Source organism: Phocoena sinus, chromosome 13, assembly GCF_008692025.1.
Source record: "Phocoena sinus isolate mPhoSin1 chromosome 13, mPhoSin1.pri, whole genome shotgun sequence".
NCBI lineage: Eukaryota > Metazoa > Chordata > Mammalia > Artiodactyla > Phocoenidae > Phocoena > Phocoena sinus.
This window is the reverse complement of record NC_045775.1, coordinates 83,276,829-83,293,970: the sequence shown is the minus strand read 5'-3', so window position 1 is coordinate 83,293,970 and position 17,142 is coordinate 83,276,829. Positions and strand designations below refer to the sequence as shown.

Here is a 17,142-nt window from a genome sequence, read left to right as displayed (position 1 = left end):
GAGAAAGATTCTAGCTAATAAATGCAGAAAGAATGACAGACTATCACAATTCTGCAATTCCTAACGAAGTACTGGATATAGGCAATGATCACCAATTGGAATTAAAATTATTAGATGAAAAGTCAATGAAGAACTCTTCTAATGGACAAGGCTGCCAATAGCTAAACTCACTGATCAATCTTGACATCACCAGAAGGCAAGCAGATCACGTGCCTCCTTACATGAGGCACTTTAGGTGGTAAAGCACCATTAAGAAGTAGCCAAACTGCTAGATCTAAAAAATTACAAGGTATAGAGAAATAAGTTAGCCAACACCAGGAGAATGCAAACAGACAAATCCAGGATAGGAGAAATTCTAGGAAAACATCCAGTATCTTCAACAAATAAATCCATGCCAAAAATAGGGGTGGTACTGATATCAATGAGAGACAGACATTATCAACCAAATACAACACATGAATTTAATCTGGATCCTGATTTGAACAAATCAATTATAAAAGACATTTTGGAGATAAGTGGAAAAAACTAGACATGGACAACATCTAGATATCAAGGAACTTTGTTTAATATAATAATACATACTACACTTATATTAAAAAGTAAAATGTCCTTATCTGTTAGATATACACACTAAAGTAAAATGTGAGTAAAATCATAATGGCATCTGGAATTCACTTTCAAATACTCCAGGGGAAAAAAGTGGGTGGAGGGGGGACAAAACAAGAATGGTAAATGGTGATAACTGTTGAAACTGAGTGATGTCTATACGGGGACTCATTTTACTATTTTGTATTTTCATTTACAGACATACTATCATTTACACACAAATTTTTATCACAGTATAGATGTCATCTCCCTAAATAATGAAATTATCTCACCTATTCCTTACATTATTATTGGACTTTTTCACAGCATTTTCATAGAATTCTCCTTCTGATTCAATTCAATTCTCCTTTTGACCATTATAGAGATATAACTGCATGAGAGAAGTTTCTAGAGCATTCAGTTAATTAAGAACACCACCTACCCTGAGCTTGTAGAAGTTTAAGGGTAGCTTCGGCTCTGGCTCTGGCTTCTCTCTGGGATTTAGTTAAAAGTTTCCCTTCTTTTTTCAAGCGTTCTTTTCTTTCCTTTTCTTTTTGCTTTTTCCTTTCTCTTTTTTCTTGTTCCAATCTTTCCTATAAAAGAATATGCATCAGACAAAAATTGTATTAGCTTAATGAATTACAAAATTTAAACATAAACAACCCAAATTTCTAACAAAGCTCTTGAGATACATGCAAAGTATTATGTTAGGAGCTTCCAAATGAAAGTACTTTAAATGTTGTACATAATGAGTATTAATTAGTATCACATGAGAGTCGACTATGTGTTGGCAATGATGCACAAGCAACTCCTGTCTGTACCTGAGGAAATAAGGTAGGATTTTCTCTACCCCTTCATCTTATTATTTACATCTGAACAATAATGTAACTGAAATACCATGCAACTAAGAAATTTTTAGAATTAGAAAGCTAGAGATATTTTACAAGAAGCGGATTTAAGTAAAACAAGTCAAAGTCAGCAGCTTCACAATGACATACCTCTTCTTTACGCTTGGCTTCCAATTCTTCAAGGCGTTTTATCCGTTCTTCCTCTTCTCTCTTCTGTCTTTCCTCTTCTTCTTTAAGCTTAGCCAGAGCTTCCTGCATAGCCTTAACTGTGGCTTTGCTAGGTCCTTTTTTCTTCTCTTTATCTTTTTCTTCCTTTTCTCCTTTCTTTTTCTTCTTATCTTTTTTCTTTTTGTCTCCTTCATTGTCATCTACCAAAAAAGAAGAGAGGCAAAGAATATTTTTAAAAGTTGTTTCCTACGGCAATGGTAAGCAAACCCCAGAGTGCAGGAACCATAATGGGCCAGGGCTGATGCCAGCAGCAGGCTAAGGGCTTTGGATATCAAGGCCTCCTGAGCACCTGAGTAACCAGAAGAGCTCCAAACAACCCAGTTGGCCTCCTTAGAAGCCTACAACGCTGGTGCTACTCTGAGTTGTCCTGAGGGATTCAAGAAGATGGGAGGATCCAGTCATCAGGGAGAAGATATACAGTACCTAACATATCTTCTAAATCCATGGTGTCTGAATTCATAAATTCTGTAGCTAGTTTTGCTTCTGTAAGATGGGGATGATAAGAATGATGCCTACCTTAAGGGGATAGACATTAGAAGAATAAAATACAAAAATATAAATACATTCCAAGACCTCTATAGCATTATGCTAAAGAATTAAAGATTATGAAGCTACTTTCTTGATGGTTCTCCTCAAACATGTCCAGACAGTAAAAATTTGAGTGGTTAAAAAGTTATGTCGGGCTTCCCTGGTGGCGCAGTGGTTGAGAGTCCGCCTGCCGATGCAGGGGACACGGGTTCGTGCCCCGGTGTGGGAGGATCCCACATGTCGCGGAGCGGCTGGGCCCGTGAGCCATGGCCACTGAGCCTGCGCGTCCGGAGCCTGTTGCTCCGCAACGGGAGAGGCCACAACAGTGAGAGGCCCGCGTACCGCAAAAAAAAAAAAAAAAAAAAAAAAAAGTTATGTCAATTTTCCCATTAAAAGTTTTCTAGTCTAAAGAAAAATTATATAAGTCATCTGATCTTTGTTTCCATTCTGAATAAGGGGGAAATTTAACTAGAAAGCTTCTTTTTTGCTAATTGGTTCTGGTACAAAAACGTGCCTCAGTATTGCTTAAAAGATGTTAACTAATTTCAGCATGTTACTTTTCCATTTCATAGACCAAATTAGGTTTTTAAAAACAGGAAAGAATTCAGATATTATCTCACACGGAGGTATCAAAAGGAAGAGTAAAGTTTTCATTAGGCAACTTCCAGCCTTCAGCAGCAGCAAAAAATTGTTTTCCACGGTGAAATTCCGTAAAAATCCTAGTTTGTGCACAAATCATTTGAAAGGTATTTATACTACATACATAAATGTTTAACAATGAAAATCAATTAAAAGAGTACTTAGACCTAATTTTAAGTTTCTTACAATTTAGTACCTTTATAAGCAAGGACAAACAACAAAATGACTTTGGGGCATAATAATCAAAACTTAGGCTGATTATGAATCCAAGACTTTTGCCCTTTCCTCGATATTATTACCAACCTTCTGCAGCTGTGGGAGCCTCTCCTTTCTCTTCAGAGGCAGGAGGTGCTCCAGAATCAAGAGTCACTTTGGATTTTACAGCTTCCTCTTCAGATTTCCTTTGAGATTCTTTTGGTTTACTCTGATCCTTTTTACCAGATTCTAGCTCTTCTTTTTCTTTCAGCTTCCGCAGTTTTGCCTTTTCTTCATCCCGCTTTTTTCTCTCACGCTCTTTCTTTTCTGCCTTCTTTTGAGCCATTGTCTTAATTTTGAAGGAGGAGTCGTCATCTTCATTCCCACTCTCTACATTAGGACCTGGCTTATTTTTCTGATTCTTTTTCTGTCCTTTCCTGGACTGCAAAACTTCATCTGATTCATCACCACTTTCACCAGAAGAATGTACTCTCATACAATCTTTAACTCTTTTACTGCTATCCTCATCCTCTTCTGACCCATCCTGCTTCTTGTTCGATTTCTGAGCTTTCCCTTTAGCTTTTTTGGAGAGTTTACTAAAATCATCATCGTCATCACTCCCAGAGTACATTTCCATTTTGGGTTTTGCAGTCTTTTTTGATTTTGAATCTTTATCTTCCAATTCTTCACTATCATTATCTTCAAAACTTTGTTTTTTGCCTTTCTGTCCTTTCTTTTTTTTATCTTGTTTTGAGGTGGATTCATCTTCATTATTTTCTGTTGGCTAAAAAATTTCCATTGTTAGAAATATTAACAGAGTTATACTTTATTTTTTTTAATTGAAACTCCTCAAAGTCATGTACTTCGTTAAGTACACATGGAAAAATTATCGAGATAATTTTAAAATAATGTTTTTACAAGAATATAAAACTCAAGCAAGTACCAGAAGCTAGCCTAGGCCTCAGGTACATCTCATAATCACTGTAAATTTCAGAATCCAGGTGCTCTGAAGCAAACACTAATCACCAGTCCACATTTACTACCTTCTTCAAATGGCATAAAAAGCCTAAGGGGAAAATTGAAAGAAAAAATATCCATCCCTCTCTCATTACTCTGAGGCTTATCCAATTTCAAAGGATGGAAAGAAGTATCAATAATATAGAAAACTGCGGGTAGAGTTGGGAAATGTTATATTTCCAAACGTACCAATTTTATAAACAGATAACATATCACAAAATACCTTTAGATTCCCAAATAAAGCATCTTTATATTTGTGAAAGGTTTTAAAATGCATTATTGATTCCCTAAAAACTGTTTTCCCCCTTTGGCATCAAATTTTATGGAAACTTTTAACTAACATATATATGTTGCTCAAAGGTTTCCAAAAGCAGTCCCTAAAACTGGAGCTACAAAGAAGCATAAACAGGTATCAACAATCTGTATTTCACCTTTGCTGTAGCAGTTTCTCTGTCAGCTTTGATGCCTTGAGCTTCCCAAGACAATTCTTCCAGTTCTTTCAGGATATCATCTTCACTAGAAATGGATTAAAATATATTTTGAGGTACTGAATTAGTTTAATAAGTAAATCTAGTACCAAAGCTAATAAAAATCAAATATATTTAAAATATACTTACTCAAAATCTTGCTTTTTTTTCTCCTTTTTCTTTTTCCCCTTTGCCTTTTGAGGTTCCTGTTCCTTAGCAGCACCAGCTCCTTCTATTTCTGCAGCCAAGGCATCGAGATCAATGTCATCCTTGGCACTTAAATGAAAACACAGAAGACCTAAATGTTACTCCAGAGCAAAATAATCTGTCACATTCACTTACAGAGAATTTTTTTTTTCACTTTAGCCTTTTTCATGCATTAGCAGCCCACTGAGAAAAATCACTTGGCCAAGTTCTTTCATGACAACGCTTGAGTTTATAACTACTCATAAGCCTCTCTGTATCTGCTTCAATAAAGTTTGAGTTACACTCAAACCCAGAAAGAGTTATAATGAACAGCTCCAGGAAGAAAATCTAGGTAATCAAGAAAAGGAAATTCATGCTTGTATTCAAGTAACCCTAAAAAAGAAAAAGAAGAAAGAAAGGAAAAGAAAAGGAAATTCACTTTTGTTGATACCAAAGTTTTTTTTGTTGAGTGTCTGAATGGAATTATTTATAAAATGAAGAGAAGTTAAAAGAGAAAGATTCTTATTATTTGATTATCAATAACACCTAAATCTTTGGAAACCTTTGCATTTTTACTTGGAATAGCAAAAATTTTAGAGCTGAAAGGGACTTTCATCTAGTCTATTATCTCATTTTACCAAAGGGAAAACAAGATCCACAAAGTTTGAATGCTTTCAGCAAAACATCACCACACATCCAAATCTAAATAAATTAGGAATGATTCAGTAAATAAAATAACCCAAAATCCAGAACCAAACCTGGTCACAATCTTTTACATTCCTGGTTTCATTTCTGGTTCCATCCCACAATGTCCTCCATCTACCAATATTACTTGGAGTAATAAACCAAACTAAGTTCCAGTTAAAACCTACAGAAAACAAAGGAGGTCAGTCTGAGATGTACAAGTAGAAAAGGTGTATGAATTCAAATAAATGATACAATCAGAAAACAAAGACCTCACGCAACAGGGCCTCCACTGGTGGATGCCTTGTTGTGAAGATGCTTCACTTCAATAAAGATAATTCCTAATATGATAAACATAAAGATTATGTAACAAGACACGGAGGACATAGAATTTATCCTCAAGGAGCTTCACAGAAGAGACACAGAGAGAGAGAGAGGGCAAACGAGTAAAAAACCAGGAATTGCAAAATGCTAAATGCCATGAATTAAAGGAATTTTATGCTTTTATAGGTGACCAGAATTGAAATGTGTTCCCTTTTGTCCTACATTTTAGACGGTGTATTTGAGAGGGATCACAGAACACTGAACCACTGTACTGGTGGTGACTTCCCAAAGCACCAAATCCAGAATGAGAAAGTCAGACACTTCCTAGCAGAGGAGAAACCTAGACCCAAGTTACTGAAGGAGAAAAAGGAGTTAACCAGGCAAAGAGAGCGCATATATCAGACACAATGAGCACAAAAACCTAAAGGTAATAACATGTATGGTGCCTCAGGAGGACTCATTAAAAGGTATCTGAATCAACTGAGAAGCTTTTTGTAGGTTACTGATTTCTTGAGCCCACTCAAAATCTAGGGAACCAGAAACTGGGGGTCGGAGCTAGGCAGCGTATTTTTAGCAATCTTTCCAGGTCAGATTTGAATGGTTTTTCTTTTTTTATAAATGAAGAAACTGAGGCACAGAGAACTTGTCCAGGATCACACAAGGCAGAGATGGGATTTGAACCCAGGAAGTTCTGATTCCGAAGTCAAAGATAGTAACCCTGCTGGCATAATCAAATTTGCATTTCAGAAAGCTACCTCTGGTATAAATGATAGGGCAGAATCCCAACTAGTCAAGCAGCAGAAAAAGTAGGAAGCTTTTCTAGCTAATTGGGATGACAAACACACATCTGACTTGCAGCAGTGGCAGGCAAGATGAAGATATATGAGTCAGATAAATACTAAGGAGATCAATCAGCAACACAAATGACCAACTGGTTGTATATAGAAAGGGGGAGGGAAGAATCAAGGATAATTCTCAGGTCTCATCAGGTAACAGAAACCTTAGTCTGGCCCAGCATCAACCATCCGGCCCAGCAGCATGAGATCAACCAGTACCATCTCCAAAGGCAGCTCTGCCAATATTCCACACTACAGCAGATTCCAAGACAGGGTGACAAGGGAAGGTAGTTAATGATAGATGCTTGGCACCTCACCTCCAAAAACTTGCCAGTCCTCATCTGACTCTATTCACCTCATAACAATAGTTTGTGATTTGCTATACTGCCACAGTATTCATTAACAAACATCTCCAGAATAACAAAACATTGGACTACATCTGTATGCTGCTGAGTTTGAAAAGCTCTTCTGGCTAGTAATAGAAACTAACAGCTTCTGAGTGCTTACTCTTTATCAGGAATTGTGCTGACCAATTACTAGACATACTATATGTCATTTAATCCTCAAAACAACTCTATTAAATTAAGCTTAAAGATGATGATACTTTATAAAAGGCATCCAGCTAGAAAGTTACATACCAGGAACTCAAGCCCAAATCTGACACCAAGATTGTACTGACTTCCTAGAAAATGGGAAATACAGTAATCAAGTTTCTGAAAATTTTTTGACACAGCTACAAAATATATCAATGATATAACAACATGCTTAACAGTCTTACCTACCATGGTTTCTAAAGTGTTCTTTCAATGTGTACTGAACTTCCTACCCCTGATTCAAGAGAATGTCCTAAAATGTCAACCATATTACAAAAGTTCATGAAAGTGACACATAACATCAGCTATTTAACTTGAGACTTTTATACTCTACCTACATTTCAGCCCTACTTTCCTACCTACCCATTACATACTACAGCTTAAAGATTTCAATGAACCAAGAGTCAAATCTACAATCCAGTCATGCTGATAATGAAAGCTTTAAAACCTTTAAGGAATGTGTAAGAGTATTTTTATGTAGGTACATCTTTATGGAGATCATTTTTCCTTTATCAAAGCTACAGTATTCTTACTAATATTTGCCCTTCCAGCCCCAATCCTTTATTCTAAACTTACTGCAGACTTCCAGAAATAAAAGGCAATTTTCTATGGTATTCAACTCAGTGTTTTCACAGGCCACATTCCTCCATCATCAGGACAGAAAAAATGTTATAACTTAATGGCCTTTGAACAGTGAAGCTATTGGGACTTCCCTGGTGGCGCAGTTGTTAAAAATCTGCCTGCCAATGCAGGGGACATGGGTTTGATCCCTGCTCCGAAAAGATCCCACATGCCACGGAGCAACTAAGCCCGTGCGCCACAACTACTGAGCCTGTGCTCTAGAGCCCGCACATCACAACTACTGAAGCCCACACGCCTAGAGCCCGTGCTCTGCAGCAAGAGAAGCCACCGCAGTGAGAAGCCGATGCACCGCAACCAACAGTAGCCCCTGCTTGCCGCAACTAGAGAAAGCCCATGCACAGCAACAAAGACCCAATGCAGCCAAAAATAAAAATTAATTTTTTTTAATGAAGCTATTAAAAATATTGCATATGTAGTTTTTTTAAGAAACAGCCAAACTACTTTCTAAAGTGGCTTTACCATTTAATATTCACAACAACAATGAATGGACATGTGTATTTTTTCCACATCCAGTATTTAGTATTTTTCCACATCCAGCCAGTATTTAGCATTATGGCTACTTTTCCTTTAAGCTGTTCTAATAGATGTGTGGTGATATCAAGGTCTTCCTTTGCATTTCCTTAAAGGCTAGTGAAGTTAAACGTTTCTTCGTGTACTTTGCCATACATATACATTCCGTGAAATGTGTCTTCATATCTTTTACCCTTTTCTAATTGGATTTTCTTTTAATGTTGAGTTTTGAGAACTCTTTATATGCCCTTTATGAGTCATCAGTCAGATATGTGGTTTACATATACTTTCTTCCAATTTGTAGCTTTTCATCCACTTAACAGGGTTTTTTAACCAGAGCAAAAATTTTGAATTTTCATGAGGTACCATTTATCAAGTTTTTTCTTTATGCTTTTGGTGTCATGAAAAAGAACTTTGCACCAACTCATAGGTCCTGAAGATTTTTAACTATGTTATATTCCAAAAGTTGGGTATTTTAATGTTTTGTATTTTGATCTTTTGCCTATGGTTATCCAACTGCTCCAGCAACATTTCAACTATCCATCCTATATACATAAAATTGCTTTTGCACCTTTGTCAAAATCCACTTGGCTATACTTGTATGGGGCTATTTCTAAGTCCTCTATTCTGCTCTGTTGATTTACGTCTTTCCCTCTGACACTAATAAACTGTCATGATTAAGGTAGCTATACAAAAAGTCTTGAAATCAGAGTGATTGCTTTTATTCTTATCAGAATTGTTTTATTATTAATTCCTTCAAACTTTTCAAATAAATTTTGGAATATTCTTGTGTGAATTTACAAAAAGAATCTTGCTGTAATTTTTATTTAATTTTATTATTTTTTTTTAATTTTTGGCTGTGTTGGGTCTTTGTTGCTGTGCACGGCCTTTCTCTAGTTGTGGTGAGTGGGGGCTACTATTCGTTGTGGTCCATGGGCTTCTCATTACCGTGGCTTCTCTTGCTGCAGAGCACGGGCTCTAGGTGTGTGGGCTTCAGTAGTTGCGGCACGCGGGCTCAGCAGCTGTGGCACACAGGCTTAGCTGCTCCGCAGCATGTGGGAACTTCTCGGACCAGGGCTCAAACCCATGTCCCCTGCATTGGCAGATGGATTCTTAACCACTGCGCAACCAGGGAAGTCCGTCTTGCTGTAATTTTAATAGTAACTGCATTAACTGTATGTGAATTTAAAGAAAACCAACATCTTTATTATGTTGAGTTTTCCAATTCATGAACACCGTATTTCTCCATTTATTTAGATCTTCTTTGATTTCTTTCATCAGTGTTTTGCGATTTTCACAAAATTTGTATTTAATTTTTAAAGTAATCTGAAGTGGTATTTTTAATTTCTGTTTCTACATACTCATTTCTAATATACAAAATGTGACTGAATTTTTTATGTTGATCTGGTATACTGCAACCTTGCTGAACCCACTTATTAGTTCTTTGCACTAAGCAAGGAGTTATGATTTGAAATCAAAAGTACAACCCACCCCCCCAAAAAAACTAGACTTCATCAAAATTTAGAATATTTGCTGTGCAAAAGACCATATGAAGGGAATTAAAAAAAACAAGCCACAAAGTGGAAGAAAATATCTGCAAACTACATATCTGAAAAAAAAAACTAGTATCTAGACTATGTAAAGAACTCTCAAAACACATCAGTAAAAACCCAAACAATCCAATTAGAAAATGGACAAAAGGCATGAAAAGACATTTCACTAAAGAGTATTTACAGATGGCAAATAAAGGATGTTCCACATCAATAAGCATTTGGAAAATGCAAATTAAAATCACAATGGGATATCACTACACCATCAGAATGTCCTCTCCCCAAACAACAGTGATAATAACCAGTGTTTGCTGAAGATGAAGAGGACCTGGATCACGCACACATTGCTAGTGAAAATGTAAGCTGGTACAGCCACTCTGGAAAACAGTCTATCATTTTCCTGGAAAACTAAAAAGGTACTTTTACCATATGACCCAGCAATTGCACTCATGCACATTTATCCCACGGTAACAAAAAATTTATCTCATGCAGAAACTTGTAGACAAATGCTTGTAGCAGCTTCATTTGCAACAGCCAAAAACTGGAAACAACCCACATGTCCTTCACAATGGGTAAATGGTTAAATAAACTGTGGTTCATCCCCATTCCATGGAATACTATTCAGCAATAAAATGTAATGAACTATTGATACATGCAACAACTTGGACGGATCGCAAGAAAATCAGACTGACTGGAAAGAAGCCAATTCCCAGAGGTTATATACATATATGATTCCACTTATAAAATTTTTTATTTTCAAAAATTCACATAAGTACAGAAAAGATTCATGGTTACTAGGGTTTAGTGAGAGGAGGTGCACAGAAAGGAGATGATTATGGTTACAAATGAACAACACGAGAGATCCTTGCAATGATGGTCTGTATTTTGACTGTGGTAGTGAATATACAAATCTGCACATGTGATAATACTGTATAACACTAAACACAAACATACACATGTGCTAGTGCAAGTGAAACTGGGAAAATCTGAATATGATCAGTGAACTATATCGGTGTCAATATCCAAGTTGTGATACTGTACAGTTTTACAAGATGTTATCATTAGAGGAAACCGAATAAAAGACACAGGAATCCCTCTGTATTAATTCTTACAACTGCGTGTGAATCTATAATAATCTTAAAAGGTTAATTAACAAAACTGAACACTGTTTAAAGGAGAAGACAAACCTCAAACTGAGAAAAAAAATTTTTGCAATACATATATCTGATGAAAGATTTGTCTATAATATATAAAAAAATTCCTATGACCCAACATTAAAGAACACAATTTTTAAATGGGCAAATGATTTCAACACTTAACCAAATGAGATACAATGATGGGAAATAAACACATGACAAGATGGTCAGTAACACTAGCTAATAAGGAAATGTAAACAAAATCACAATGAGATGCCACTACACAGCCACCAGAATGACTAAAATGAAGGGCTGATAATATTAAGTGTTGAGAGAGGATGTGGAGCAACTGGAACACACCTCAAGAGGGAATGCAAAACTGGCACAGCCACTTTGGAAAAGACAGTTTGGCAGTTTCTTCAAGTTAAACATACACACTTACCATATGACCCAGCAATCCCACTCCCAGGTATTTACCTAAGAGAAACGAAAACATATGTCCACACAAAGACTTGTACTCAAATGTTCACAGCAGCTTTATTCATAATCACAAGAAGCTGGGAAAAAAAACCTAAATATCCAACTACCAGATAATTCATAAACAAATTGTCATCTACCCACACAAAAGGATACTACTCAATGATAAAAGTAAAGAATGTTACACACACCAACATGGATGAATCTCAAAAGAGATTATTTTACGTGACACCCAGCCAGCCAATAAAGGCTACCTTCTCTATGATTCTAGTTATAGGAATTTTTAGAAAAGTGAAAACTACAGTGACCCCCCCACACACAAAACACAAAAGCTACAGGGATTTTTGGCCAGAAAGGACTGTCTACAAAGGGTCATGAGGGAACTTTTTGGGTTAATGGAAATATTCAGTATCATGATTGTGGTGAAAGAAGCACAACTGTATAATTTATCAAAGTTTATTAACTCCACACTTTAACTTTGTGTATTTTATGTCAATTACACCTCAAAGAAGAGAATTTAAATTTCTAGGGATACTATAAAAACGGATGAGAAGTTACAGAATGGATTTATCAGTTTACTGAAAACAGTTAAGGTTAAAATTACATATACCTAATATAAGTCATTTTACCCATTTTTATAAGTTAGGAAAATAAGAATCAACATATAATATTTTTATAACACCTTAATTTCTATTAACACATGTAATATGTAACTAAAATGACATTACTGTGAAGGAATCTTTTAAAAACATGGTATTTCTTTATTAATTGTATGTAAAAGGCATGTGATCAACTTTCATGCTTGGCTTTTTGGAATTATCAAAAATCATACATAAAAATAAAAAATGAGACACTTCACTTTGAGATCAATACACTAAAAGCCTTTTAAATACACATAACAAAAAAAAAGTTCACTGTAAAGAAGTAAAAGAAAAATTAACTTGTTTGCAAATCTCCTCTCAACTCCGAACTGACAAATTTCATTTATTAATGACAGACATTTTCCACTAAAAAGTTGTCTGATTTAAGTTCTACAAGAATATAGGAAATCCAACCCTTTCCCAAATTATTCCACAATTCAAAATCTCCAAGCTTCCTAGGATTCTCTCCTACCAACCCCCCTTCTCCAATGTCTCTTTATTTTTACCCTCTGAGGAGGTCTTACCTCCTGGCTCAAAATTTCTCTGACACTGAGAGGTGGGGGTCTATGCCCCTCCCCTTTAATATGAGACTGTGTGACTGTTTACTCAACAGAATATGGCAGAAATGATGTTACAGTTTCTAAGCCCAGGCCTTGTACTTCCGGGCTCTTGAGACATTCACTGCCAAGCTAATGAGGATGTCCAGGCCACATAGAAAGGCCAAGGATAGGTGTTCCAGCTGACGCGCCAACCAACAGCGACTATCAACCACCAGAAGTGAGTGATGTGCAAGTGAGGCAGCCTTTAAGATGACTCCATCACAGTCATCATTTACCTGCAACCACATGGAGACCTCCAAGCAAGACCAATCTGAGCTCAGTCAACCCTCAGAACCAAGAGAGACGATGATTTTTGTTGTTTTAAAGAACTAAGTTTGGGATGACCTGTTATGATACAATAATAACTGAAGCACTCACATATTTCTTTCTGTTCCTAATGGATACCAGGGCCTACAGAAGTAGAAACCACACCAGTCCTTCTTCTCTCCCCACCCACAACTTGACCAAAAAAAAAAACAAAAAAATTGTTCACAATCTATAAGTACTGAGGGAAGACACGGTGATATCCAACCCTTTGCACTTTACTTTGGTTTCTGCTCCTCCCCTGAAACAGGCTCAATAAGAACAAACAAGAGGAAAAACATAAGGAGGAATCCCATTCTTTACTCCTAACTCTATCCCAGCAGTGCCAGTAGCAATAAAGGAAACAGGGAAATCTAGTCCTGCCTTCTCCATAAGATGCCTTTTGGCATCTCTTTTCCTCCAACCTCCATCTCTTCTTACCCAGCACTCCCTGACAACAGTTACATATACAAACAGGAAAAACAAGACGAAAGAGGGAAAAGCCCAGCAGTCATTGCTCCTCACTAGCTCTCACCATTTGCACCACAGAACCCAACAGTTCTCACTCCCCACTCCCTCAATGGAGTTCTATCTTAAGCACCACAACCCATTAATAAATTCAGAGGTACCCAATCATGTCTTTAAAAAAAAAAAAAAAAAAAAGCCCTCCGAGCTTAAAATTTCCTTATGAACTGGGTCTTGACGTCTTTAAAAGGCATGTGAAACCATACTGCATTGTACAATGCAAGCAAACAGAATGTATCTTATTACCTTCCACAAAATTCAGCCTAATTCTCCACTTTCTAAATACCTCATAGTTGAAGCGGTAAGAATACAAAACCAAGTATAAGCGTCATCTTGTAGACCTCCAAATATACATAATCTAAGTTCACACATTTTTATGGATTCCAATGTGTTTAACTATAAAATCAGTTCAGGGCAGCTTTGTCAAACCAGAACGAGTACCCTCAAAGGGGGCACGTGAGATGGGTTAGGAGGGGGAAACGCAGGGTTGTGGGTAATTTCAGAAGGCTGAAAATTCTCCCCAGTAACTTTTATCTGTTTAATTTGTTTTAATTTTAATATGATAATAAAGATTTAAGATGAACATTCCATGAATCATATGGATAGACACTTTATCACAGTTCACTGTCATAGAATATCAACCAAAGCTTTTGTTTACAAACCTCCACTAAGTTGTTTCACATTGACGAAAAAGAGCAGAAGCAGACTTAATATGTAAATTAAACATTTTAGCCAAGAGAAGGTGCTATAAAACAAAGGTGAAAATCATTAGTTCATACTGAAAAAGATTAGAAAAATTGAGTTCTTACTAGTATATGCATGCTGAACTCAAAAGAAGTCCATTATAGGAGGCAATACTTTCACAATAAAATAATGATTTAGATCCTGCTACTCAAAAGAATAATTCCAAGATAAGCAGCATTAGTATCACGTCGTTAGAAATGCAAAATCTTAGGTCCCATCCAAGACTTACTACATCAAAATCCCCATTTCAACAAGACCCACAGGTGAATCACATGCACATTAAAATATGAGAAGCACTGGTTTAGAATCAACAAAACACTCTCATTCACATCAATACTGCAAATTTGAACTTCAAAAATTTTTATATTTGTTACTGTTTGATATAAGTGTATTTAGGGTTTCATAACTGCCTAAGAGGTAAGTTTAGACTTAGTTTTGGGCCTGAAGATATATATATAAGCAGTATTAATAATTTAAGTCAACATTCTCAATTAACACCTTAAGGACACAAGTTATGTTCTAAATTAATTGATTAAACTGAGCACTTCTGGCACTCACAGATAGTGAACTCATAATCTTTGTATTCCGTAAAAGTAACTCTGGTCCTTAATCACTGTTAAAGGATTCTTCCCACCTAATTTCCTTTTGTAACACCTGGCATAACCAAACAAATATTAATAAAATTTTGATGCAGGTAACCACTCTCAGGAGAGGGTACTTCTCACTTGCTGAACATCATCATCATTAGAATGGTCTGGCTGCACCTGTGCGCAGGCACTAGCTAAGCAACTGAAGATCTTGGATACTCTTCATCATCAACCCTTGCTTCTCAAGAGACAGAAACATACAGCACACTCCCATTCCTTCCAATCTGGCTTGCTCTCCTGATGGCAGATTTAATTACAAAGGGATCTGGAAGACATATGTAATAACTTTAGGAGGCAAATTTGAAATCTCAAGGGTAGCACTCCCATACTTAACCTAAACTTCACATTCTCCCTTCATCTCCTCACTGTATTATCTGTGCATATGCCTATTTGCTATATTAAAACGTAAGCTCCTTTGAGAACAGAAAACTCCTTTTTGTGTGCTCAATTCACCTCCCATTTTAAAAAATAAATTTATTTATTTTTGGCTGCACTGGGCCCTCATTGCTGCATATGGGATTTCTCTAGTTATGGTGAGCGGGGTGGGGGTGGGGGGGGCTACTCCTCACTGCAGTGCGCAGGCTTCTTATTGCAGTGGCCTCTCCCGCTGTGGAGCACGAGCTCTAGGCCTCAGTAGTCATGGCACACAGGCTCAGTAGTTATGGCACACGGGCCCAGTCGCTCCACAGCATATGGGATCCTCCCAGACCAGGGCTTGAACCCGTGTCCCCTACACCGGCAGGCAGATTCCCAACGACTGCGCCATCAGGGAAGTTCCCACCTCCCTACCTTTTACAACTAGCAACCAGCAGGGAATGTAACACATTCTTAACAGGCACTATTAAAGAAAAAGCCCTATTTTAGAATGGCAACCACAATTTTCATACAATTAGAAAGGCTCACCAGTTTCATCACTGAGGCTTAATAAAAATCTCATCTACCACCATAATAATTACTATATTTTGATCGTAGTAAAACTTCCAAATTGAATTTTCTGAAATAATAAATTCAAACACCAGTTTAAAAATCCCACTGAGAGAAAACTACATTTACCTAACACAGACAAGGATCCTTTGTATGTGAATTTTCCAAATGAATGGAAACGTACCATTCTTTAAAATTTATATTTAAAATGTAAATCTTTCTTATAATTGATTATGTAACCCCCTGAAATATTTACAAATGTCTGGGGTTGTTTCAATACAATGGGGAGAGGGAAGACAGAGTGGGTAGGACGCAAATGAAACAAGGTTATCTGTGAATCAGTAATATCTGAAACTGGGTGATGGACAGGTGTGTTCATTAAACTATTCTACTTCTATATATGTTTGAAATTTTTTATTTAAGAAAATTTACACTATAGTAACCAAAACAATGTGGTACTGGTATAAGGATAAACATAAACATCAAAAGAATAAAACTGTCCAGAAATAAATCCATTCATCCATGGCCAACTGATTTGACAGTGGTGCCAAAACCAATCAATAGGGGAAGAAATAGTCTCTTCAACAAATGGTGCTGGGACTACATCTCCACACGTAAAAGAATAAAGTTTTGGACCCCTACCCCACACTATCTACAAAAATTAACTCAAAATGGGTTATAACCTAAATGTTAGAGCTAAAACAATAAAACTCTTAAGAAGAAAACATAGGTGAATCTTCACACCCTGGCATGACTTAACAGTAGATTTTTAGATACAATACCCAAAGCACAAGCAACAATAACAAAAATTAGGTCAGCTGGATTGTATCAAAATTTAAAAACTTTTGTAAAAATGATACTATGTCAAGACAGTGAAAAGACAACCCACATAATGGGAGAAAATATTTACAAATCATGTACCTTATAAGGATCAAGTATCCTGAATATATAAAGAACTCTTAAAACTCAAGCGAAACAAGCTAATTTAAAAATGAGTAAAGGACTTGCACAGACATTTGTCCAAAGATATACAAATGACCAAGGAATACATAGAAAGATGTTCAACATCATTAGTAACCAGGGAAATGCCAATCACAATGACAATGAGACACCACTTCACAATCGCTAGGATGGCTATTAATGGGAAAAAAAAAAAAAAGGAACAGAATTGTTGGCAAAGATACGAAGAAATCAGAACCCTTGTACATTCTGGTGGTGCTGTAAAATGGTGCAGCTGCTGTAGAAAAGTTTGGTGGTTCCTCAAAAAGTTAAACATAGGATGATCTACCACTTCCACTCCTATACTGTACTCAA

At 36.6% G+C, this 17,142-nt stretch overlaps 1 protein-coding gene across 5 annotated transcripts in view; it reads right to left on the bottom strand.

Annotated features, from left to right (window-relative positions):
• The window catches only part of EIF5B (eukaryotic translation initiation factor 5B), a 68,897-nt gene that overhangs the window by 41,807 nt on the left and 9,948 nt on the right, over positions 1-17,142 (bottom strand). For 3 of the 5 annotated variants that reach the window (XM_032652153.1, XM_032652154.1, XM_032652155.1), the window contains 6 exons: positions 11,411-11,445; positions 4,658-4,783; positions 4,472-4,556; positions 3,132-3,807; positions 1,584-1,801; positions 1,028-1,178 (listed from right to left, as the gene is read on the bottom strand). In XM_032652153.1, the coding sequence (XP_032508044.1) occupies positions 1,028-1,178; positions 1,584-1,801; positions 3,132-3,807; positions 4,472-4,556; positions 4,658-4,783; positions 11,411-11,445 (1,291 nt within the window). Of the gene's footprint in view, positions 1-1,027; positions 1,179-1,583; positions 1,802-3,131; positions 3,808-4,471; positions 4,588-4,657; positions 4,786-11,410; positions 11,446-17,142 lie in introns of those variants that run through there. The other 2 variants (XM_032652156.1, XM_032652157.1) reach the window with 2 other exon arrangements.